Source organism: Psittacula echo, assembly GCF_963264785.1.
Source record: "Psittacula echo genome assembly, chromosome: 6".
NCBI classification, from domain to species: Eukaryota; Metazoa; Chordata; class Aves; order Psittaciformes; family Psittacidae; genus Psittacula; species Psittacula echo.
In genome coordinates, this window is record NC_137743.1 from 40,111,517 (window position 1) to 40,137,173 (window position 25,657).

The 25,657-nt window shown below is 41.2% G+C and overlaps 2 protein-coding genes across 2 annotated transcripts in view; both read left to right on the forward strand.

The window, feature by feature from the left end:
• Window positions 1–753: 753 nt before the first annotated feature.
• TNFAIP6 (TNF alpha induced protein 6) lies at window positions 754–13,499 on the forward strand (the record flags this gene model as incomplete). Its single annotated transcript, XM_080621790.1, has 6 exons — window positions 754–862; window positions 7,174–7,311; window positions 8,642–8,803; window positions 10,955–11,183; window positions 12,209–12,249; window positions 13,336–13,499. Exons 1-6 carry the CDS (start codon window positions 769–771, stop codon window positions 13,497–13,499), a joined length of 828 nt encoding a protein of 275 aa, XP_080477916.1. The 5' UTR covers window positions 754–768.
• Window positions 13,500–16,971: 3,472 nt separating this feature from the next.
• The window catches only part of RIF1 (replication timing regulatory factor 1), a gene marked incomplete at its 5' end in the record, with an annotated part of 36,115 nt that continues 27,429 nt past the window's right edge, over window positions 16,972–25,657 (forward strand). The window contains 5 exons of the mRNA XM_080621756.1: window positions 16,972–17,078; window positions 18,510–18,588; window positions 19,264–19,360; window positions 20,621–20,751; window positions 21,217–21,311. Coding sequence (XP_080477882.1) covers window positions 16,972–17,078; window positions 18,510–18,588; window positions 19,264–19,360; window positions 20,621–20,751; window positions 21,217–21,311 — 509 coding nt within the window. The remainder of the gene's footprint in view (window positions 17,079–18,509; window positions 18,589–19,263; window positions 19,361–20,620; window positions 20,752–21,216; window positions 21,312–25,657) is intronic.

Below are 25,657 nucleotides of genomic sequence, written 5' to 3' on the forward strand. Positions count from 1 at the left end.
TTCCCCCTTTCTACTCTCCCACTCATCCGCAAGGAGCAGCTGCACTATTCACTTTCAGCCAGAAGGGAAGACAAGAAGACAGCTGTCACGCTATGAATCAGATTTTAAACTGTGGTTTCAAAGGAAAGATTTTAGCTTTATTTCCCACTTGCAGAACAAAGAGCATCTGTGTTTGACACTTGCAGTTTTATGCTGATTACAGATCCAATTACAGATTCTGTGTAGGGAAACTGAATTCAAATAGCCAATACAAAATACTCTCCTTACATTTTTTCATTGATTAGGTCACTGTGAAATTAAATCCAAGTTGTACATGAAAGAACAGAATGTTTAAATGAGCACGAGAGGCAGTACGTGTGATTCCCTTCAGTCCTGTAAATGGTGTGACTTGAAACACTATAAGCAGATAAACTGGTTATTAGTTTTATTGTTTTATGGAATTTGAAGACAGTGAGTGCTAAAGAATGAACAGACTTTGGCTTGAAAAGTGTTCATGTGTGCTGCTGTAGTGAGGGCTAAAACAGTTTCTTGGACACACTGGGAATCAAGAAAGCCAAAAGTGAGTCACATGGACGACTGCAGACATCGCATTTAATTGTGTAATAATACTACAGCAAGCACAATTGGAGCAGGCTTGCTGACCTCACAGCTGAAAGCACTATTTAAGATCTGGCTACCAGATGTTCCAATAGGATCTAGCCAGCTGCTAGCAGAGTTTACCCTGAGTGTTTTAACAGGAAATATTTACAGCCTAATAGTTCAGAAGAGATGATTGCACTAATTTTCTTTTCTGCTCTGCTGTGGGACAAGGCTCAAGCATGGGGATTCAAGGACGGAGTGCTGCATAACTCCATTTGGTTAGGTAAGAAATAATTTAATCGTGAGTGTTTTGCTGCAAAAGTCACTGTTTGTCTAACAGTATAGAGATGAGCACCTAGCAATACAAAATTGAGCCACACATTAATATTAGCAAAATCCTGCACTGAAAATAGTGACTGTTTTATCTGAGTAGTGACTGTGAGTTTTGTCCTTTTGAGCTTACTATTTATATTATTTCTCTGAAGTGCAGGAAAAAGTACGTATGGAATATTTCATTTGAATGCATTTTCCTACAGCATGAGGTAAAGTGAAAACAGTGTTAAATAACAGTTGTTTTTAATGAAGGAAAACGAGTATGAAAAGAAACATTTGGCAAAGGAATTAATTACTTTCTGCATGAACATACTTCAAATGCCTGGGGTCCTACATATGAAACTAAATGGTCTGGAAATAATAGTGATAATATTTCCTAGGCTTCTAGAAAAGTACAGCAATGTATATGCTTTGGCCGTTGGTTTGTTCACATCATTAAACAGTGGAAAGAAGATTTCAAAAGGGCTACAGAAAATGTTGGGGGAATAGTTTCTTTTACCTGAGGTGGGTTTAAATAGCTCTTAGAGGTTTTTTATACATCTTTATAATTATCCAATACAACAGAAAAACACATTCAGAATATAGCCACATAAAGAATGCCAAAACACAAGCACACACTGAGCGCTCTGTTTTATAGACAAATACTGAAGAACTCCTTCATCCTCTCTAGAATGTTGTGTGTTTCTTTAAGGGACTTGAGGAATTCCTGTAGCCGGTACCCATTTCTGTTATGCTCAGATGTTTCATGGGGGATCAGGGCCATGCTTTATTAGCTGGTGCAGCAACCACATGACTCTGGTCCCTTCTCTGAGGACCATGTAAACTAAATGATTAGGAAATGTGATCTGTATTTTTTTCCATTTGACTGCACAGTTTTAGTGACTTCTCTTTCCTTCTGAACTTGGAACATGCCTGCTGTTTCATGTAGTTGCTAAAGGTGCTCAGGCTGGGGAGAGCTCCAAGGGAGGACAGCTTCATGCATCACCTCAAGTGGCTGCCATTCAAAGAAAGAGTGACGGAAAAGAGGTTTGTGTGAGAAACAAGCAAAACTTGTATTCTTGGCTGGTCTTAATAGGAAGGAGACACAGCAGATAGGTAGGACTGAGGCTGTGTTAGGCCCTGATGGTAAGGGCAGAGAAGATGAATTTTATACAAGCTGTGATGGATATTCCCATATCAAAGGGCTGTGGTCAGAGTGAAGAGCAAAGCAGCTTCCTGAGTCAGTCACCTTGTTTACCTGTACCCTGTAAAGGCTGTCTGCACAAGAGAACAGCATGTGGCCATGCACAAGTCCTATTGGTGGTTTAACCATTCTCCCACACTCTGGCACAGTTTTTATCTCAGCCAGACAGTGGTCTTCTAAAGAGTATTCCAGCACAGTGCCAGCCACCCTGTATGTGGTGCTTAGGGACTGCTACAACATACAGAAGAATTTGTGATAACAGTGATCATTTAAGCAGTTTCACGAACTGGAGTCAATTTGAAGGAAAAAAAAATCTCATTCTTTAAAATGAAGAAACAGAGTGTTAACTGGAATACATAATAAAATTTTGGTTTGCTAGGCCTTTAGCATTTACCATGTGAGTAAATAAAAATAAACCATGGAGTAAAATTAGCGATATTCTCTAAATAAACAAACACATGCAAAATCTGGAACCACAGTGTTCGACTTTGAAATAACCACTCTTTTCTCCAAGACTCTGTTGAAGCTCCTTTAGAAATGCACCATCTGCTGTAACTACAGCAATAAAATCATTGAAACAAACTTCAAAATGCAGTTAATTGAATTACCAGTGGCATTCAGTGACGTTGTATATAAGTGAAGAAAAATTGGGCAAAATCCCAGACATCCAATATATGCATTTTTGTATTTTAAAAAAGCCAGTGTAACTTGAACTGTAAAACAAGTAACTCCAGTCTCGTACTTGTGATGCACAGGCATTAAAGCAAGAACCCCCATTCCCTTGAATAAAACCTAGGAATGTGCAGTGACATCTGAGCTTTGCTTATCTCCTCTTCTTCTGATAAAGCACTATCAAAGACCAAACTGAAAATGAAGGGAGTTTTCCATTTTTCCTTTCTTCCTCAACAAATCATCTGCACAAATAAAAAATCTTGAACTACTGGCAGTCTAGAAATGCTCATGTCTTTTTCCTTCTCTCGTTACAAAGCATCTTTTGTTTTCTCGGTAAGCATGCAGGCCTGCTGCAGCTGACTGGATCACCTTCTTGTTAATGTTGTTCTTATGTGAATGGAATTTTATAGTTGCTCGCTTTTTGAGACAAGCACGTTATAACCAAGGGTTTATTGTGAACTGATGAGAGGACTGGAGAAGTCTTGCCCAAATATGCTCATACGCTTCTCTGAGTGCTAGTTCTCAGAACCACAAAGTAGGCTTCCCAGGAGAGCCACTGCACTCTGTGTTCTGAATTTCCTCCCTGTTGGCACATCATGTGTCAGAGTGGTTTAGGGGCCATACCTACCCCATTTGGCAGAGTACTCTAAGTATGACTGTGCACATCAGCAGGGGCCCATGCCAGTAACTCTACACAGACCTCCTCTGCTTAGACGTAAAATATTTATTTTTATTTATCATTTAGTGTTTGTGTCATTCATATTCAGGGTACTTCATTAGGCCAAATTTTATGCTTGTTGTGTTTGTGCAGGAAAGATTGGCTACATTTTACAACCTCCTGCTGTGGGTGAGTAGAGGGTCACTGGCCTGGCAGGAGCCCATTGTCTCTGGGCTTCAAGGAGAGATCTTAAGAAATCTGAGTTGGAAGAAACATGTCCTATCAGCCATGGAGCCTGTGACCTTTTGAGTAAGAACCAAAGAAGAAAAGTGAGTGGAGAAAGCCCTGATAGAACGGGGGTTTCAGGCAAAGGGGAAAAGAACTTTGCTGAAAGTTCTCACTGTTGTCCGGGAAGAGGAGATTTCAGGCAGGTCAGGTAAAGACAGCAGCCTTCAAGCAGAATCCTCCATCAGAGCAGATGCCCACCTGAGGCTGGGGCATGTCCTGCTCTGTGGTGCTGCCCCCATGGTATATGAACAGGACACAGTTACAGGTATAGGCATGTGTTGGGCTTTCAAGTAAAAACAAAATTTCATGGCGGTTTTAACCCGTAGCCATGGTATTGTCTTCATAAAGACCATCAGTCATTTGTGTGTGTGTGTGTGTGTGTGTGTGTGTGTGTGTGTTCAAATTTGACTGTGAATATGTGTACAGATGTGTATATATATATACAGATAGATAGATATGTACATGTATATTAACAATTAATACGTACAATACTTTGACCTAGGTCTGTTTTTGCTGGTGCAGTTTATTTTTCTGCATATCCCCTAATGTAATGAAAAAGGAAGGGGAAAAAAAGCCGGTGAAAGATCTAATCACTTAATCAGAGTATACTGTCAGGGAATACCATATCATTAAACTGTGACACACCGAGCCAGCACCAAATCGCCAAGCTTGGTAGAGTACATGTGTGTGGTCCATCTTCCCAAAGGCTGCTTTTGTCATGTTACAAAGGAGTAACAAGGATACAGATTGGTGATTGCTCTCAGCAGGACAACACGACCCACCAAGGTGTTATGTGAAGACTCAGTGGTGCTGCTGTTGTTAGAGCAGCCCTTGCAGAAACCGTGAAGAGCAGATCTTTCCAGCAATATTCCAAAAAGCATGATACCTGTCTGTAGCGACATATTACTGTCAGTAAGTGGGGATAAATACCTTTTGAGGGATAAGATTTGAAAATAACATTGCCAGGTGAAAAGTCAGTTGGACAACTGAAGATAGTAAGTTTTTAATGTCAGCTCCAAGAGCAACAAGTCCAAGGAGGGGCGATTTCCCCCAAATCCCTGGAGGTACCTCCAGCAGCAGTTCCAGAAAAGGAACAGTATGAGTTTTGCAAAGGCATGAGTGATGGGGGCTTTTATCAGTGAACATCACTGACAATAAGCTGGAGGACAGCTCTTGGTTTGGCTGTGACTGGTCACCCTTGCAAAGGTGACAAATCTTGGAATTCAGCTGCCCCTTCCTTTTTGACACAGTATAGTGGGGCAGCTCAGCTAATTCCAAGGACTACTGTGTGCTGCAGCAATCAATAATGTCAATGCCAGGCTGTCTCCTGTGTGTGCAGTGAGGCTAAAAGCTGTGCTATTTCTTGCAGTACTGAGATTTCTGATTCACGCGTACTGAACCCAATACAATCATCGTGTAAAGAAACATTGTGTGGATTTATTAAGTTAGACATGATAGACTACTGAGTGAATGAAAAATAGTACTTCCTCTAAATAAATTTTTAATTAAAATAGTTTGTTTTTTTTTTTTTTTAAATAGCATGACTTTAAACTGAAAGAAGGTAAACTTAGATTAGATATTAGGAAAAAAGTCTTCCCTGTGAGGGTGGTGAGGCCCTGGCACAGGTTGCCCAGAGAAACTGTGGCTGCCCCATCCCTGGCAGTGCTCAAGGTCAGGTTGGATGGGGCTTTGGGCAACCTGGTCTGGTGGAAGGTGTCCCTGCCTGTGGCAGGAGGCTTCGAACTAGGTGATCTTTAAAGTCCGTTCCAGCCCAAAACATTCTGTGATTTTATGAATCTGTGACTTTTATTTGCAATGGAACTGGCTTCTTTGAAAAGATTTTTCCATGGAATTAATACATGTTATCTCATGCCCATGCCAGTAACATTCCCAGTGATGTTAGAGAAAGCGGCTCTTTTCTTCTCACAGTCTTCTGAGACAATGGTCAGCGATATCATTTACTTCCCTGGGCACCAGGCCAGTGACTGCGGGTCCAAAAACTGCACTGGCAAACATTATTCTGTATCTAATAAAGGATCTCACCATTCCTAACCACAATTCAGTGGTGACCATGTTCTTGTAAAAAATACCCTAACATAGCCAAAACTACTGACTATGCATGTCCCTAGAAAAGACTTTCTTTTTTCCCACCATGGTACAAATAACTACTGTAACAAATGCTTCCTGTTTTGAGTCTTTTTTCAGCCACATTGGCTAGTGGTAGCTACAGACAGACATTTCTCAGATTATACTAAATATAAGAAAGATATAAACAAAACCGACATTCAGATTAGATATGCAGATTGGCTCCAAGACAGATTTCTGTACAAATGGCATCAGACAAGCACAACACAAAAAGATTATAGAACTTGTAGTTGTACTGACAGTTTCTAGCTTTCCGTGGAAAGCTGCTTTATATTGTACTTGCAAAAGAAGAAGAAAAAAAAAAAAAAAAAAAGAAAAAAGTATATTAATTTTCTGCTCAGCAAAAATGTCAGCCAGCATTTCTTCTGTTACTGCCCTTTGTGACACAAGCTCAGATATTTTTACTTCACATTTTTATTCCCTTTAATTTCTGCATCTCCTCTATCCAAGTAGCTCTGATTTAACATCTCTAGAGATTCAAAACAAAGCTCTGATTCATCTTATAAAGACGCTAAAAGTTACATCCAAAAGTATGCTGCGATAGCAATCCAGAAGGAGCTCCCCCTGAGCCAGATATGATACACAGACCTAGTGATGCTGACACCAGCCGATCGTTCCCATAACTACTGCTTTCTGCATACTCCTAGGGGAGTCCTTCACTGCTTTTGTTGACTTTTTTGCTGTTCAAAAACTCGCCAACCTCTGACTAGCTCTGTTGTTCAAACTTCTCCCAAACAAAACCATACCTTTGGGTTGCAAAAACATGCCATTGGGCTGGGAGGGACATATTTTCCTGACATTTTCCAAGTGGCACAGCTACTAGCTGAACATTTTGTTTCTCTTCTCACCTGGACAGTCGCCCAAAGCACAGGTCTTGGGGGAACTGCCAGAGGCGGTGAGAGCACACTGGAAGATGGATCAGCTGAGATACAACACTGAAATCATAGAATCATAGAATCAGGAAATGGTGTGGGTTGGAAGGGACCTTAAAGATCACCTAGTTCCAAGTCCTCTTCCACTAAACCAGGTTGCTCAAAGCCCTTTCCAACCTGGCCTTGAACACTGCCAGGGATGGGGCAGCCACGGCTTCTCTGGGCAGCCTCTGCCAGTGCCTCACCACCCTCACAGTGAAGAACTTCTTTCTAATATCTAACCTAAGTCTCCCCTCTCAGTTTAAAGCCATTCCCTCTTGTCGTATCACAACCTGCTCTTTTTAAAAGTCCTTCTCCAGCTTTCGTGTTGGCCGCTTTAGGTACTGGAAGACTGCTCTAAGGTCTTGTTAATCTAAATATCATGTCTCGCTTTGGTCACACAGAACGAGCTGCTGGAGTGTATCACAGGGAGTCACGCTCTGGGAAGTACCAGCTTACCTATGCAGAAGCAAAAGCAGTCTGTGAATACGAGGGTGGACATCTAGCCACGTATCAGCAGCTGGAGGCGGCAAGAAAAATAGGTTTGAAAAAAAACCATAGCTGTTTGCTTTCCACATTGTGCTCATTCATAATGCTGGCAGTCTTGTAATTTCATGAATGTTACAAACTTTGGGACTGAGAGACTTGTGAACTCCCTGGATTTTGGTCCACGTTGCATATAGTTTCCCCCTTCAGTAACACAGCACGATTGTGCCACCCACAGAGCTGTCAGGGATAACATCTGCATGTGATGCTACACATCCCCCCCAAGCTCAGGGTGCAGCACGGCCCCAGAACCAGCAGCACCCAGTAGAGACCTATCTAGCTGAGCTGGGAAGCCGTGGCACCTCCACAGCTACAGCACCTGAGTGCTGCTGGGGCTACTGAGAAAGGCGTCTATCCTCAGGGAGCTTTTGTAGCAAATGTGCATTGCTACTTTTCGTATCATCAATCAAGATGTTTTCACAATGTTTCTTCCAGCCATATTTGCTCTGAGAGAGGGTGAGTGGTGTGCTTGTAATGAAAAGTGAAGCATACCCTGATCTATTTCTATTTGATTCCTAATATGAAACGATCAATTCATTCAGAGCACTGTGAAAACAATGGAAAATATAATCCACTCTAAAAATTTGCAGGGTATGTTGTTGAGTCAGAAGCTGGCTCTCAGCACTAGCACGCATGTGGAAAGGGTGCTTTTGTCTCTTTTGAGTAGCTCATAGTCCTAGGACGCCACGAATATGTTCCAGCTCATCTTGGTGAAAACATTGAATTGGTCTCTACCAGACAGTGAATAACATTTCATTCTTTGGCTATTGTTTTAAAGTTCTCAGACACAAAATGCATTAACAGGATCCTTTTGTTTAGCAAGAAATGCATGAGGCATTTCAGGTTAACTTGGGAGGATTTTAAGTAAATTCTTTGTTTTCTTAGGTGTCTCTTGTAAGTAGTATTTTATTCATTCTCAGAACTTACTGCTCCAAACTCTTGTGATATGATTAAATTTGTATGACTTGAAAAGAGAAACAACAAACACACTTGTATTACCCATCCAACATGTAATTTGATTACAAATTCTGATACAGAACTTAAAACTCAGTACCCAGGAAACTATATAGTCCATCTGCATTTGATTTTTGTTTTCAAATGAAGACCCGAAAATCATATTGTGGAGAACACAATGAAATTTTATATTCTGTGTTTAAAATTACCTTCTTAAAGTAATTTTCTTTCCTGTAGTTCAATTTCTTTTAGGCCAGTTACACAGAAGTAATTTATGAGCTTGAATAAGACTTAACTTAGCTGAATAAAAGGCAGTGTTTCTTATCTACGATCAGTGTACCACACCCATGTCTCATTTTCTCCCCATTGCAGGTTTCCATGTGTGCGCTGCTGGCTGGATGGCAAAGGGCAGAGTTGGTTATCCCATAGTAAAAGCTGGAGCCAACTGTGGCTTTGGAAAAACTGGTATTGTTGATTACGGGATTCGCCTCAACAGAAGCGAGAGATGGGATGCCTACTGCTACAACCCAAATGGTGCGTTTAAAAACAACCCATTGCTCATCAGGTCTCGAGTTATGGCTACACGCCATGCTACCTGGCTGCAGAAAGGCACCCAGGCTCTGAATTAATTAGCTTCAATGCCATAAACCTGCTGTCCCAGACAGGGGGCATGTTGGGACAAATTTATTTGGAGCCTTGCACCAGGCCCTCTCTGTCACTACCTATAGTTGACCTGGCTTGCACAGAGCTCAGTGTCTCTGCACCACTTTGTTCCATATATGACAGGGCCTAATCAAAGACCTTTCAGAAACTAAAAATGTAATGATATGCTGCTGTTGGCAGAAAAGGTAAGTAGTGTTTCCAATGAGATGTGCAAATGTCTTGTTTTGGTTTTTTATTCGAATAACTAATAGGGAGGTGTTTAACATTGGAACCATTTTCCAGATGCTTTGCCTGTAAACAGACTAAATTTACTGTTAATCCTTATTCCTCCTTTCTTGAGCCTGAGGTAGAACAACTTTTGAATATAAATGCTGTGTCTGCGACTGAAACACCTGACAGATCCAGCTCCCAGCAGTGCTCTGTGTGTGTGTGTATGTGCACATGTGTAACAAGATGGAGAAAAGCTGATCTCCAAAGCAGATCTGAAGACATAGTTTGAACATGACTGACAAGGCTTCACTAGATACGGGACATCTCTCCATTCCCCTCCCTTCACTACACTACAGATGACCGAAATATTGACATAGCCACTGTTTCAGTTTAGATTGATGTTGTTTCGTATAGGACAGAAAAAGTAGGCACCGAGAAGAAAAGTGAAGCTTAACTGTTCACTCCTTGGCTCTCTGTCTACTCCAAGTGTACTACCCTGCCTGGCAGAGCCAAAACTTGGAGTTGTCCATGACGTCTGTACAGCTGTGCACATTCTGTTTGTGCTCACAGGGCTTGATCTTGTTTATGTGAGCTGGGCAGTTGTAAATCAAATAGCTGCGTGGGGTGGGGGACACTCCCAGATGTTCAGCATACAAGGAGAACTGCAAGAGAAACGACTGCATTCATTATTAATGCATGTAAACTGTCAGCCTGGTTTTCTCCTTTGTCAGCCTTCTCCACTGGGCTGAGAGGTAGCTGCTTTCCAAGTGCACTGTTCAGTTAGAGGACAAAAGGAAACCAGTATTGTCAACAGTCACAGACCAGGGAGTCTCTCCCACTACAAGGACATGTATTCACAAAGCCTGACTAACTACAAAGCCTCTCAGAGTTGTCTGCAGGTTAGAGACAAGTAGCCTGGGGGTACATAGACAAATCTCTGATTGAACAGAGCCTATGCTCTTCTCTAGGATGCTAAAGATGTCAAGAGGAACTTATGGAACTGTTTGAAATGTACATCTCACCCAGCAGTGATCTGGAGCTCAGAAGTACAGGAATCCTAGACAGAAAGGCTTAATCACACTCTCCAGCTTAAATCTTCTAAGTCATATGCCCTGAATCAACCTTAGAAAGTACCTCTCTCTTCCCTGGGTCTGAACTTGGGGAACAATGGCAAATCCTAAAGTCAGGCAGGGTGAGGTCCCCAGATTGGTTGGTCCCATTGTCAGGGAGCTGGTAAAGGTCAAATGACCACTGAATCAAACCAAACCGAGTGTTTTTCCTCCCAAAGAAGACATCCTGAAGGGAGTGAAGAGTGCAGAAATAACACAAACATGGTGCAGTGTACGTGATCATTAGCCTTTATAATTTTTTTTGTAGAAGACACACTTTCAAGAGGTTTTTGATGAAAAAAAAGGATGGAACTGAATGTCAAGGTGACTTGCAAGTGCAGCTGAAAAGCTTACAGTTTGACATAACTATAAACCCCTAATGCCTCTTACATAAAACACTTGGCTCTAGCCCGAAGTCTACTGAAATCAATGAAAGCTTCTCCTGGGAATTCAGTGAGTTTTGGATCATCCCTCTTGTTTCCAAAATATTTGCTCCCAGAAGCTAGAAATTAATAACATTTCTTGTGACTGCTGAGTGCTTAAATATATGAAAAGTGCTATCACACTGGGTGTTCCTCTGTGTTTTTCTACTGCTTTGCTGGTTCAAAGTGCCCAAAGATTTAAACCACAGCCGTACCCACAATGAATACTTAAACTTTGATGGTTTTATTTTTCTTCTTTTTTTTTTTTTTTTCCCTCTTAGGAAAAGAGTGTGGTGGAGTCTTCACAGATTCCAAGCATGTTTTTAAGTCACCAGGGTACCCAAATGAGTATGAAAATGAGCAAATTTGCTACTGGCATATTAGAGTAAAGTATGGACAACGTATTCATCTACAGTTTCTTGAGTTTGATGTTGAAGACGACACTGCTTGTATGGCTGATTTCTTGGAAATCTATGATAGCTATGATGATATCAACGGCTTTGTGGGCAGGTAAAGCAAATCAAGCTTCAATATTCAAATAATTGAGAGATTTGTTTTTTCCCTCAGAACTTTTCTTCACAAGAACACTGTACTACTACCTCTTACAATTAGCACCTCTGTTATGCCTGTAATACTTCAAGCAAAAGTACCTGACCTATCTTTACTGTCATTATTTTTACTGTCATTGACACAAGCCTATAAAAGGTTTCAGAGAATTGCACTTTGCAGCCTTCTGCTTTGTTAAATTACATGAAAAAAAGGTGTAAGACTTCTTAGCCTCTTACCTTAATTCTCTTGTTATTTTATAGGAAGAACCCCTAACAACGTCAATTAGTCTTTGTCTTTGCTTAACTGAAAGGAGGGAGGTGGGGTGTTAAACTGTTGGCAAAAATGTAATTGAGGTCAAATATTTTCTAACTATACCAGATCAGAACAAGTGCTATATATCTTCTCTCTTGATACATTTAGTTTCCCTCTTTGCAGAGTTCTCACTTGCTTTTCTTCCATGTCATATTTTTGCTTGTCTTTCAGCAGTCAGATTTTGGTATGAAGTCCAGAACAAAAACTGATAAAACCCACTTCCAAATTCCTGCCACTTTTCACATCCTTTCTATAAATCCTGTGTAGCAAAGCAAGGATATAGTCCATTTGTTTTGACTTTACAGATAATTTTAATTTTTTTTTCTTGACAATGTTTCTCCTTTCTTAGCATCAAGCCATTGTTCTTTTTCTTAATGTCTTGTTAAAATGCTCTTTTTTCTTCTTTTGCATCATTTACTTGCTGCATAAATTGAAATGTTGGCTGCATTTCTCCCTTACCTAAACCTGACAGGACAAAAATTCTTCAGGCAATTGCATTAACCTGTAGTGAAGAATTGCATATACTGAATACCTATAGCAAATTTAGCCCCATGAGCTGCAGCTCCAAAGGAAGGTACAGCCTGAAAGCTACTGTTCTGTGTGGGTCGCCATGTAGAGGGAATATGGCATATTTGCTGTGTTGTTTAGTTGTGACCGTTTGTATTCTTTTCCAGGTTTTGTGGAGATGAGTTGCCAGATGATATCATTAGCACAGGTAATACACATTTGCACTCTTTATGGTAAAAAATTAAAAAAAATCAGCCAAAATCACCTTTTGTCTCTTCTTTCTAATAATATATGGTAAAGAGGTCCAAAGACAAAATCTCTGCTTCATGGCTGGCAAGTAATAAACTGCTATTCAAAACTGCCGTCATGCTTGTTTGTCAGTGCAATTACTTCTAAATAAATGCAAAAGAAAAACAGCCTGGTTAGAAAATAATCAGGGTGCATCCTGTTGGATTTACAGAGGTAGTACACCAATGAACGTTGAGTTTTCATGCAGGCGTCTTTATGCAGCAGGTCTGCAATCAGTGACTGAGACCTTCCTATGCACACAGTCTTCATGCACCGATGGTTTCCTATTTCAAGGACAAGGACTGCAAAGACACTTCCAAAGCCAGTTTTAGACATTATTCTGCCTGTATGTTTAAACAGCAGGTCAAGGTCTGATCACACAGAAATCAAAGCCACTTTTACCTTTCTTTGCTTAAGCATCACAAAGTTGCAGTAGCACAGAAGTCATGAGGACTATCTGTGCAAGCCATCCACGGATAGTCCTGTGCAGAAACTCATGTTACTGCACTCCAGCCCACAGCTGTAATCAGCAGAAAGAGAACAGAAAAGTTGAATTGTGCCATCCTGATCTCCCAGTTTACACAGGCTTGTTAGAGATGAGCAGGTAATACTCAGGGGAGACTGATGTAGAAACCTCATTTCTGTGTCACCTAGAGATTCATGAGGCACCAGATGTGTCTCACTCACACAGTGTGACATTTCACAGGTAGAGTGAAGCAGAGCAGCATCCCAAAGAACAGGAAATGCTTTGCAGAAAGCACGGATACAGCAAAATTTTATCAACATCTGGGCTCTGCAGACAAAGAAAACTGATGAAAATCTGCCTGGTTTTCCATGGGGCTAATGGAACTGCAATAATCCTGGGTCACAGCTCAGAAGCAGACAAACCATGTGGATTGCTCTAAGGATCTAGAAGGAAGCAAGAAAGAGCACTTTAAAATTACCTCTGAAATATCACATTTTCATGCCACCCAAAAAAGTAACCTTTAACTTTTTCTTCTCACAGGCAATGTGATGACCTTGAAGTTTTTGACAGATGCTTCAGTGACTGCTGGTGGTTTTCAAATTAGATATATTACTATGGACATGCATTCAAAGTCAAATGATGGAAAAAATACAACATCTCAAGGAAAAACAAACTTCTTATCTGGGAAATTTGGTATTATGTGAGCAGAATAATGAGATACACTCATTAAGAAACATGTTTTAAAACCCAATTCAGATATCTGTTTCTTCAGATAAGATATTTTCTTCATATCTTTCTTTTGATTTCTGCTTTATGTGAGTTTTGTTAAGTACACTAGGAAATAAATTATAAAATATACTTATATGAATAATGCAAGACTTTTTAGATTACAAGTACTGTAAAGATCTGAAGAATTCACTGTTACCAAAGATTTAAGAATTATTTTTCTATATAAACTATTTCTTTTCCTCATTTCTTGCACCATTTGAAAAAACTGTGTGTGACTGTTTCTATTATTTTTAAATGTAACATGCTGTTCTCTCCTTGGTTTCCAGCTATTTATTTTTTTAGATTGTTGCTTTGTTTTTTCCTGTTCTCTACATGTTATTATTGCTTAAATTAACTCATTTCCATGAACTCAAAAGGCCTTTGGAGTGAGTTTATTTTTAATATACGTACATTCATCTTGTGAATGACCTAGCAGCCACCAATGTGATTGCCTAAAGTCAGAAGACTGGGAAGCAACATGAACAGCACAGAATCAATTATATCATTGTCATAATTTTGTTGTAAGATGAATCAAAAACTACTCAATTAATTTTGTCAGGGTTTCCTCACTCAGAGGAGAGATGTTTAAATCCTTTCATGACTTTGATTTCACTTAGTGAAGAATCAAATGAAAGACGTGGTAATGTTAATAGAACTGGTGAAATGAAGCGTCAGAAGAAATGCTGACTGAGTACCAGCAAATACGTTCAGAAGATCCTGTCAAGATGCTGTATGGTGTTTACACGGGTTTTAAAAAGACTGTACTGTTTTAAATTGATGAACATACACCAATCTCCATATGTTTTTAACTTCATCTTAAATTCTTCATTCTGAAGCAGCATTAAAGCTACCTCTGTTTTAATCATGTCCTGAGTTTCCAATGAATTGTTTTTATGTCTTGAGAACTTTTCAGAGTTTGAAATTATTTTTCTTGATTTAAAACAGTAAATAAGTCTTCAGAGTTTCTTTCTTTCCCTCTGAATGTTTTCTTGACCCCATATCTGCTGAAATCTAATGTCCACTAAGAATCTTCCTGTGACTTTTTTTTTGTTTGTTTGTTTGGAGCATTGTGAATCCCTCAGAAAGAGTTTTGCACAACAGGAAGAGAAGGATCTTAAGCTAAACAGACCCACTAATTCCCTAATTATTTATTCTAATTGTTGGTTCTTGAATTTCATTTAATCTTTGAGCTTTTATTGTTGTAATTTCACCAGGAATATAATCCTGCTGCCCAGCTGTATTGGAGAATAATGTTGCAGCTAGTGCTGCAGCTTCTGTCCCTGTCATCTCCAACACTTTATTCATGCTATCACTGTATTTAATGGGATTAAGCTGCTCCTAAATTCTGTCAGTACTTTTAAATCCTGCCACCTGGTGGGCTGAATAAACTTATTCACGTCCTCCTAGAAAATGTCATTCCAGTTCTTCAAGATCAGCAGAAGTGTTTGTTAAGAAGGAAAATGCATGAAGAGAACTGTTAACATTTTATTTGTGACCTAGGTGGGGTTTTGTCGGGTTTAGATTTTTCTTTATTGTTTCTTTAATTGAGAAGGAACAGGTCTTGAACTGATATGGATCAGAACCAAGGGGTGTACAGGAAATAGAATCATAAAATCATAGAATAGTTAGGGTTGGGAAGGACATTAAGATCATCTAGTTCCAACCCCCCTGCCATGGGCAGGGACACCCCACACTAAAATATCTGCCTGTCTGAAAACTCCATGGAGTCAAGGGGTAGTTGTGTTTGGGGAAGAGTTTCCTTCCAGAACAGGCATTCCTGTTAAGCGTCTCCAATGCCATTATGAGACCCTGTGGACAATTAAGACAGACTCAGCCATTTGCCTTACTGCTCAGGCCTGTCTCTACCCCTGAGAAGCGCTTCACATTTGCCACCACTGCTCTTATTTCATATTTTACCCGCAAATGCCCTGATGTAATTCACACATCATCACTTGTCTCCTCTCCGTGGCTTCACCATGAGGTGGGATATACTGTGCACTGCTAAATGCTAAGGTCTCCTGCCCACAGACAATGATGGTGGTTGTTGGGCAGCACTTGGTGCTGCAGCCATAGTGGGGAGTGAACAAAAAAGTGAGTCTGTTGCACTGACTTCTCCCTACTGTTTGGAAACCCCGTACCTACTTGGTCCTCCATGCCTCTCTTCTCCCTCCCCATTAAATGGCTATCAAAGAAAATCCAACTGGAAACATTCCACAGCACAGACCCACATATTTGTGTCTTAAGGAGTGAAGTTGCTGTCTTGAGACCCCATCTGCAGTCCTGTGTCCAGCTCTGGGCCCCCCAACATAAGGACGTGGACCTGTTGGAGTAGAGTCCAGAAAAGGCCATGAAGATGCTCCTAGGGCTGGAGCACCTCTGCTGTGGAGACAGGTTGAAAGAGCTGGGCTTGTTCAGCCTGGATAAGAGAAGGGTCTGGGGAGACCTTAGAGCAGCTTCCAGTGCCTAAAGATGCCAGTGAGAAAGCTGGAGAGGGGCTTTTTACAAGGGCAGGTAGGGACAGGAAAAGGGGGAAGGGGTTTAAACTGACAGAGGGCAAATTTAGGTTAAATATTAGGAAGTTCTTCCCTGTGAGGAAGTACAGAACAAGCTCGACCAGGAAATCTTGGTCGTCCAGAATTCTAGAAGGAGGGAAAGTGAGTGAGCAGCTGCTTGGTTCTGAGTTACCGGCTGGGCTTAAACCACGACAGTGCAGCTGTCTTTCTAGGAATGAGTTGATCCTTTCCTGCTGCTCATAAAAATTTCTTCCCCAGCACAGTTTGGAGAATTTCCTTGTACAGAACAAAGTGGTACGAACACTTCTTTGTCTGCACCTTTGGTGAGGCCCGGGCACAGGTTGCCCACAGAAGCTGCAGCTGCCCCATCCCCGGCAGTGTTCAAGGCCTGGCTGGACGAGGTTTGGAACAACCTGCTCTAGTGGAAGGTGTCCCTGCCCATGGCAGGGGGTTGGAACTGGATGAGCTTTAAGGTCCCTTCCAACCCAAACTATTCTGTGATTCTAGGTTCCAATTTCATGTTTATTCAGCTCAGTTTCGTGGAAGCTGACGCTCGGCTGTAACCGCTGAGCAGATGTGGCAGATCCACAGGTTATTTTCCAGCCACCAATAAACGATCTGCAGGCAGAAGCACCTCCAGGCATCACAAACCTCCCACCACCCTCAGCTCCGCCGGCGCCTGAGCTCAGAGTCGACCCCTTGTGTCTCCCTTCCCTGGGCCGCAGCCACCAATCAGCGGCGAGGGGCGGTGTCGGCGCGCGGAATAAACGCGTATCGCTGTTCGATATCCTCCGGTTCGGCCGCACCCCGCCTCTTCGCGCTCCCCATTGGCGCAGCCCCGGCCCGCGCGCCGCCATCTTAACCCGGGAGAGGGGCTCAATCGCTTCGCGGCACCATGAGTGCTCTTGCCGCCGGCTCCAGTCTGCGGCCGCTGCTGGAGACCCTGGAGGACCCCGCCGCCCCGCCGGGGGAGCTCACCGACGCGCACCTCACGATCGTCAAGTGAGTGCGGGCCGCGGATGCCGCCTCACGGCCGCGGAAACAGCGTGAGGGGAGCGGGGAGGCCCGCGCCGCGTGAGAGCACCGTGGCCGCCCCTGGGGAAGCGCGCTCGGCGGCGTGCAGGTTCGGCCCGGCGAGTTTTATCCGCCTGAGTCGAGGCAAGGGGAGGGTCGAGCCCCCGGTAGCCGCTGCGGAGCGGGTATGTGGGGGGCGAGCTCTGCCCGGATGTGCATTCGAGGGGCTGAGGCGTCCTGTGGGGCCGCTGGGTGAGATCTCGGGCATCGTGCGGACTTAGCGAAAAGACGCGGGAGAGAGGGAGAAAGGACGGATGGAGTCCTCTTGGAGTCTGCACATCCTAGAGTCTCTCCTTAGGTTTTCTAGGGAAACTGCTGAGGTGGGTAAAGGAACGTTGGGAAACGATAACTTTTTTCTAACTGGAAAAAGCCTTGTATCTCATCTTCGTGATTGGAAAGGTTAGGGTTTTGGGGTTGTTTGGTTGGGCTTTTTTTTTTTTTTTTCCGGTTTTTGAAATTACAGTGTCTTCTCTTAACTGCATTTCTTTTTGGAAGATACTGCTTAACCACGAGGTTCTGCTTTTGCCTGGATCTCTCAGATGTGTTAGTGTTTGCAGAGGCATTATCTCTTTCCATCAGTATCACCTTTGAGGTTCTTTCAGCCTTGTGATGCTTAAAGCTGTAACCGTTTAGATCTATCAGTGATGCTGATCAAGCTACGAGATTTTACAGGTTTCTAGTAATAACTGACCAAAAAAAAAGTCCCAACTTAAAGACAGTATTAGGCAATGACAGATTTCTCATGTTATGTTCTGGATGATTGCACTTAATACAGGTGTATTTTGTTATGTGACACCGATTGTTAACATTTTGTAGGGTAAGTGTAGCATTTCTTTATGGATGTTCTTCAAATACATGGAAAGTCATCGCTGTAAGTTGTCAAACCAGAATTTTCCTGGAGTGGGGACCTTGCATTTTAGAGCTGCATCTGAGGAACATGCTTTTGAAGCTCATCTATTTCTGTGGAAAGTTTATCTAATTTTCAGCAGTCATGTCAAGTCTGCATATTAACTTTTAGTGTCTTCTGTAGAAGTTGCCAGAAAAATGAAAGCCCTTAATGTTTTGGTTTTCTTTTTGGGCTTTTTTTCTGCATACTCTATAAGCACAAAATGGGTCATTAGTCGCTTCCAGTATACTAGGACACATACTTTATAATGCAATATTTTACTGATACGTCAGAGTAACCTGCGAGGTGACTGACATTCTTGCTCTTTAACTTCCTTGGTGTTGTGTTTTAGTTTTCTGAAGAAAGAAATGGTTTTATATTGGCTAATGAACTGTGATAGAAAGGTGAAGTTATGTCAATTATAACATGCTTAACCTGTGGATATTGCTTGTTTTCCCTTCTGCTCCTTCAAGTCGCTTGACTGGTGAGGAAGGCAAAGGATTCACTGCAGATGTCAGAAAACACTTTCCTCAACTCTGCAAAGTGTTTAAGGTATGTCTTTTCCATTTCATTTTTTATGTTTCAGTGTAGAACTGAAGATATGTTTAGGTGGTTAAGGTCAGTGGACATTGTATGACTTGAGGTTGAGTTAGTTTAATAATTCCAAGCTAGTGACATAGCAGTAAAGCTTTGTCAGCAAAATGTATCTTCCATTACTGTTGAATAAAGTAAAATACAGGGTCTTTGATATATTTGGGCAGTGTTAAGTAATGAAATCTGATCATCTAGCCAGAAAAGACACAGCATGTTCTGTTTGTCTTTAGAAACACTGGGGATTTAGAATATGCAGTAAATGTCAGATTCTTTTGAAGCTTCATGTAAAGACTGTTCTTGGACATCTTTTTTTTTCCCCCCCTTCTGTTTTAGATGTTTACAGACAATTAGAGTGTCAAGTGATAATACACAACAAGCATGGAAGAACTTTGTTTAGAACTTACTTCAGTAAAGACATTTAAATTACAGAGAGCAAAAGTGTCTTCAGCACTTCAAAATGGTTTTATTGATTTGGAGTGCATGTGATCAGGAAGGGGTTCCTGAGTGGGTGCATTTTTCAAGTGTTTGCTTTTGACAGCTCTCATTTTACTAGGCAGAAATGTTGCAATACCATACTGTATTTCACAGTTACTTGTATAAACTGAGACTTTATGTATATGTTTTGTTTTTCAGGCACACATTTCTAGTCAAAATGTAGAGCTAAGTAATGCAGCATTGCAGGCATTAGGATTCTGTGTTTTTAATTCAAGTGTTACATCTGAATTATCTGGTAAGCAAACGAACTTCAGTGTGGGTGCTGGTAATATGTGTCTGTGTATGTATATGTATATATCAGGAGTTCTTTGTCTTTCTTTGTCTTTGTTAGCATATACTTTAACCTTGACAAAGTTCACAGTTCCCATGTGGTGCAGTGGTTTTGTCTCTAATATGAGCAATGTGGTCAGTTCACTAATTGCACCTTTTACAAAGAAATTGTATTTTTTTTTTCATGCTGTTATGCTAATACTGTTTTACTGCCTTCTAGTTTCATTAAATACTTTGGTTAGATACTGTAATTTTGTGGAATTAGTAATAAAAAAATTGTACAGGTAGAAGAACACTTTTAGCATTTGGGGATGGCCAGTAGTGGTTTTCAGTGTTTTTTGAGATTTTTACCTGGCAATTCCTGGTTCTTAAATCATAGAATGGTTTTGATTAAAAGGGACCTTTCCTGTTATGCAGAATTTAGTCTGATTTCTGATGAGGATGAGACAGCTATAATAATTTCTATATGGTCCCTTTCCCATAACTTATGTTTTTTAAACCAGTTGATAAATTACAATCAGTTTTGTTAGGGAAGGTCAGGCATTAAGTTCTGAAACAGGGCTTTCCTCTTGGTTGAGGAAAGGGGTGTATGTGAGCTTATGCTTGTTTGGTAGTGAGATCATTTACCCACAAAGCCCAGATTTGTAAAAAAATTAGGCTTAATAGTTTTGAGTCTTAAAGGAATACATGATTTTTCCATGTGTCTTCCTAGTTGAACGTAATGCCTGTGTTAAACCTAATTGTTATTCATGTAATGAGCTCACTATTACCTCAGTTATAGCTTTACCACCATCTTTATTATTAAAGCCTCTTGTAGACCCTAAAATAAATTCATCTATGTCAGTATAGCAGTGAAATTGACCAAAATGCTGCTAAATTTACTGGAAGTCCAAGAAGTTTTGAATAATTAAAATACTTAATCTTTAACTCTAGAGGTTTTGGGTGAAATTATCATTGAGTTTAATGGTTTTGTGGTTTCTTCCGAAGGTAACACAGATGTACTACATTATCTGTATATTAATACATCTTTAGCTTTTTCACTAGTTTATGTTGGGAGAAACTGCAAAAAAGTAATGTTTAAGTCATGAAATCATGTCCATTGGGACTTCGAGTTGAATGGATCTTTTAGTAATATTAACTGAGGAAAAAAATGAGCTGAAACTTGCTAAGAAGCTGATCTAAAATTGCATGAACAGATTCTGAGTACTGTGCATTCTGCTTTCAGCAACTGAAATACAAGACTTGCTTTCAACAGTGAACAGTATTGCTGTAAATACTTCAGACAAAAACACTCGCACTCGGGCACTTTGGGTGATCTCTAAGCAGACATTTCCTTCTGAAATTGTTAAAAAGGAGGTAAGTTTATTCAGTTTGCGTTGGGTTTTGGGTTGGTTCTGCGTTTGTTTGTTTGTTTATTTTTTGGTGGCCTGATTTCCTAGGGAGATGAGGCTTTTGCAGTCTCTTGGTCACTCTCTACTGAGTAGCTTTTGAATCTGAAGATAATTTTCTGTTAAATTTGATGGCCAAACATAGAGCCTAGGTTCTTGGAAAAATAAGAGCAGCTGCAGAGGGAAAAGAACCAAGGAATTATTGCTTCTCCCAAGGGAGAAACTGCAATGTGATTCTGTTAGATACCAGTGGAGCAGCATGGGGAAGAAATGTTGTGAATACTCCAGTTTTGTGACAGCTGTAATCTTAAAACTAGACCTAGCATAATCCAAACACAGGGCACAGTCCTGGGAAATGAAATTTCATAATTCCAGCTCCTCATGGAAATCCTCATGTATTTAGGTGCTGACTCTAATGTTCTTATTTCCTCAGGTGTCCAGTATTATTTCTACCCTGGAAATGATACTTACTAAGGGAGATGTACAATCTATGGTGGTTGAATATGAAGCACTTAATGTTGTTATACGGTATGTGCACTGCAATATTAAATTGTTAAAATAGATACTTAGGGTTTGTGTTTTTTTTTTTTAAACTATCAATACAAAATCTTAGTGGCATAAGTATACTAAAGACAACTGTTTTGAGTACTCTTGCAGTTGCTCAATATGTTTAAGATTCTTCCTACTGTGTTGTCCTGGTTTTGGCTGGGTTAATTTTCTTCTCAGTAGCTGGTACAGTGCTGTGTTTTGGATTTAGGATGAGAATAATGTTGATAACACACTGGTGTTTTAATTGTTGCTGAGCAGTGTTTACAGTAAGTCAAGGACTTCTCAGCTTCTCATGCCACACCACCAGCAAGGAGGCTGGGAAGAGAGGGGAGGTCATGTTTTAACCCCAGCCAGCAACACAGCAATGTGCTCACTCCCCCAATGGGATGTGGGAGAGAACCAGAAGGGTGAAAGAACCACTTCTAGGTTGAGATAAAGACAGCTTAGTAAGAAAAGAAAAAGCTGCACATGCACGTAAACAAACCAAGGAATTCACTGGCCCCTTCCCATGGTCAGGCAGGTGCTCAGCCATCTCCAGGAGATTAGGGCTAAATCACGTGTAATGGTGACTTGGGAAGACAAATGGCATCACTCCGAAAACCTACCCTTTCTCCTTCTTTCCCCAGTTTTACGTGCTGGCATTGACATCATCTGGTCTAGAATATCCCTTGGGTCGGTCAAGGTCAGCTGTCCAGACTGTGTCCCCATCCACCCTGTCCCAGCTCCTTGTGTATCCCCAGCCTACTTGCTGGTGGGGTGTTGTGAGAAGCAAAAAGGCCTTATCTTGGTGTAAGCACTGCTTCTTGTAAGGCTTGTCCTCCATTGGATCAGGCTGTAGTAATTCCTGTAACATGCAACTCAGATCATGGACTATAACAGTTTAAAGGTATTTCCATTACAGCTTCCAACCCTGGTCCCTTTGGGCCAGGTTATGGAGTTTAACACTGCAATGAACTCCTCTTGCTTTTCCCCTGGCTAGCAAAGAGGAGTTCCTGCTATAGTAATTCCTGTAACATGGAACTGAAGCCCCAGGTTACAACAGTGTAAAGGTATTTCCATTGCAGTCTCAACCCCTGGTCCCTTTTGGCCAAACAATTGGGTTTAACTTTGCAATGGACTCCTCCCTTTATCCCTACTCTGGCTTGGATTTACCACAGACTGCAAGCCCTTAGGGGTGTACCTGCTCCAAGTGGAGCCTGATCTATGAGCCACAGTCTCTCCAGAGATACACCTGTTGTGGCATAGACTTAATCATGGCATAGTTGCTTTGAGGTGCACCAGCCTCTAGTGGCTTTCTCTGTGGGCCACAATGCTTTCAGAGATACACCTGCTCCAGCGTGGCCTTAACCACAGCAACCATCTCTTCAGGAGTGACCCTGCTCCACCATGGCCTCACCCATGACTGCAGTACTTCCACAAGTGTACCTGCTGTGCTGTGGTCTTATCTGTGGCTATACGCTTTGAGGTGCTTCAGCAGCAAAACTTTGTGCACAGCCACTGAAGCTCCAGGGTGTACCTGCTGCAGCATGGGCTTATCCTTGGGCCACAGCCCCTTCAGAGGTATATCTGCTGAAGATGCTGTGAGATGTCCTGCTCCCCTATGGACTTGTCCACAGATCACAGTCCCGTTGATTCAAGTTCACACTGGAGTTCCACCCTGTCCCTGGCCATCTGGCAGCCCAGGTGCATTGCCACTGTTGTTACCAAAACATTCCAAGGCACAACAGTCAGATGACCAGCAGTATAGTGGAAGTAAAAAGCAGCCAGTAACAAGCACTAGACTGTCATATACAGTGAGGCAAGCAAGACCCAAGGCAAGCACAGGTGCATGTCAATTAATAGCTAAGCAATAATAAAAGCTGTGCATTTGAAATAGCATGTTCCAGTCAAAACTTCTTATTGTGAATGGTGTCAAAAAAGATTGTTGTGGATTAACCCCTGATACCAAGCACTATGAAGCTGCCTTCTAGGTCTCCCCCAGTGGTGCAAGGAACAGAATGGGGGGAAAAAGGTAAAGCCTGTGGGCTGAGCTAAGGACAATAATTGAAATAAATAAAATATTATCATAGTAATGAAAAGAGGGGAGAGAGAGGAAAAAACCTAAGGAAAACAAGTGATGCACAAAGCAATTGCTTACTGACCAATGCCCAGCCTGTTCCCAAGCAGTGATTGGTTCCCCCTGACCAACTTCACACACCCCAGTTTGTATACCAAGCATGATGGTCTATGGTATTGAATACCCCTTTGACTAGTTGGAGTCAGCTGTTCTCTGCTCCCTACTGGCTTTTTGTGCCCCAGCTTCCTGGCAGAACATGGGAGACTGAAAAGTCCTTGAGCAGGATAAGTGCTACTTAGCAACAACTGAAACATCGGTGTGTTATCAGCATTATTTTCAAACAAAAGCCAAAACACATCACTGCACCAGCTACTAAGAAATAAGTTAACTCTATCCTAGCCAAAATCTGGACAGGAATGCATGAGAAGCTGGGAGGGGACACAGCTGGGACAGCTGCCCCCAACTGGCCGAGGGGATATTCTATAGCATAGGCATCCTGCTCAGTATACAAACTGGAGGAAAAGCTGGGTGGGGGCTGCTGCTCAGGAACAGGCTGGGCATCAGTCAGCAGGTGGTAAGCAATTGCATTGAACATCACTTGTTTTCTATATTCCAGTTCTTTTATCATCATCATTATTATTTTCACTTCCTTTTCTGTGCTGTTAACCTGTCTTTATCTCAACCTGCAAATTTTACTATGGTTTTTTTTTCCCCTGTTTCCCCCATCCCACTGGGGGTGGGAGAGTGAACAAGCGGCTGTGTGGTGTTTAACTTCTGTCTGTGTTACTGTCAGTTCAACAGAGTGAAACTGCGTGAACTACTGTTTTTGTTCTTTTGCCAGTGGTTCTTCTGAACAGCTTCGTTTACAGAATATTCCATTAATGATAATACGACAGTTGATTCTGATGCAGAAAGTAGTCAATATTAAGATAAACTTGCATTGTTTTAATTTTTAATGGCTTGTTAAGAATTCTTTCCGAAGTCTCGTGTGTGCTTCATAAGTTGTGTTCTTACATTTTAGCTTTTGTTTTCATAACCTAATGAGAAATTCTCATTATATGGGTTCTTAATTTTAAAATGTCTCCTTGGTGCTTTACAGATTTTACTGCAGTGTTTCTCATAACACTGTTGAGATTACTGTTTAATTCCATAGGCAACATTTTAGGACCAGCACCAAGAGTGCATTATTTTGGTCAGCAGTGCTAGAACAATGAATTTTGTCTTCATATTAATTTATTAGTAAATAGCTTGAGCTTATATCTTTACTATTATTTATTTTGCATGGAGTTTGAACTACAAGTCTATTTTACAGTAAGATAGTTAAAGCAGTAATTATTCATTCATTTGCTCACTTTATCTCTAATACATTGGTTTTCTGCAGCAGAGAATTGGAATATTATATTTTACATAGTATTTAGCAACTTCTTGCATCTGATTAATTGTACACCAGTACCTCTTTTGCAAACCTGAGATGCAGTAGACAATTGTTTCTGGAAAATTACATGTCTTATTAAATGGTTTATTTTAATTACTGTATATATGCATGACTATATGTGGTTATTAATAAGTATGTAGTCCTGTCTGAAAATAAACAGGTACTGGGTCTCAGGCTGGTTGACAGCAGTGGCAGGACAGTGCTTTTGTTCACAAGTTAGGCTGATGACAGATACAATGTTTTTTTAAGAACTGCTTGTCCTCCAGCTTTACTAAAATCACCCAAAAGGCAGCAGTTTTCCTTAGTACAGCTGTAGTGATGGGGATTTGACATACCTCTGCCAAAAAGAGAGCACTTGGCAAAATTTAGTGACCTCTGGAGACAAGCTGGTTACTACAGGGTGGTTTGAATATAAGCCGGGTCCTCCTGTTTCTGAAAGTCTTGCTGGCATGTGCGGGATAGTGTAAATGTCTGTCAGACTGTGCTCCAACAGCTCCATAATAAAAGGATAAAAACTGAACATTTGACTAGGCTAATGTACATTCAGTCTGTGTAAACCTGTGCTGCTGCAGGATTTCTGTTGTTTTTCAAAAGCAGGTACATATTGTTTTCAGCATGCATGGCCTGTGGGAACTGCTCTGTACTGCTAAGAACATACAAGGGATGGTTAATTTGCAAGCTTAGTGCTTGGTCACTGATAATGAAAGGATGGTATGTTCCTTTCAGGCTCTGAATTCAGCTCGTTTGCCTAAAAAGCTGTGATACAATATGACAGTCTGTTCTGCTTTTAGAGAAGTTTATCTGAAGTAACACTTCAGCTTTTGCAGTTTTAAG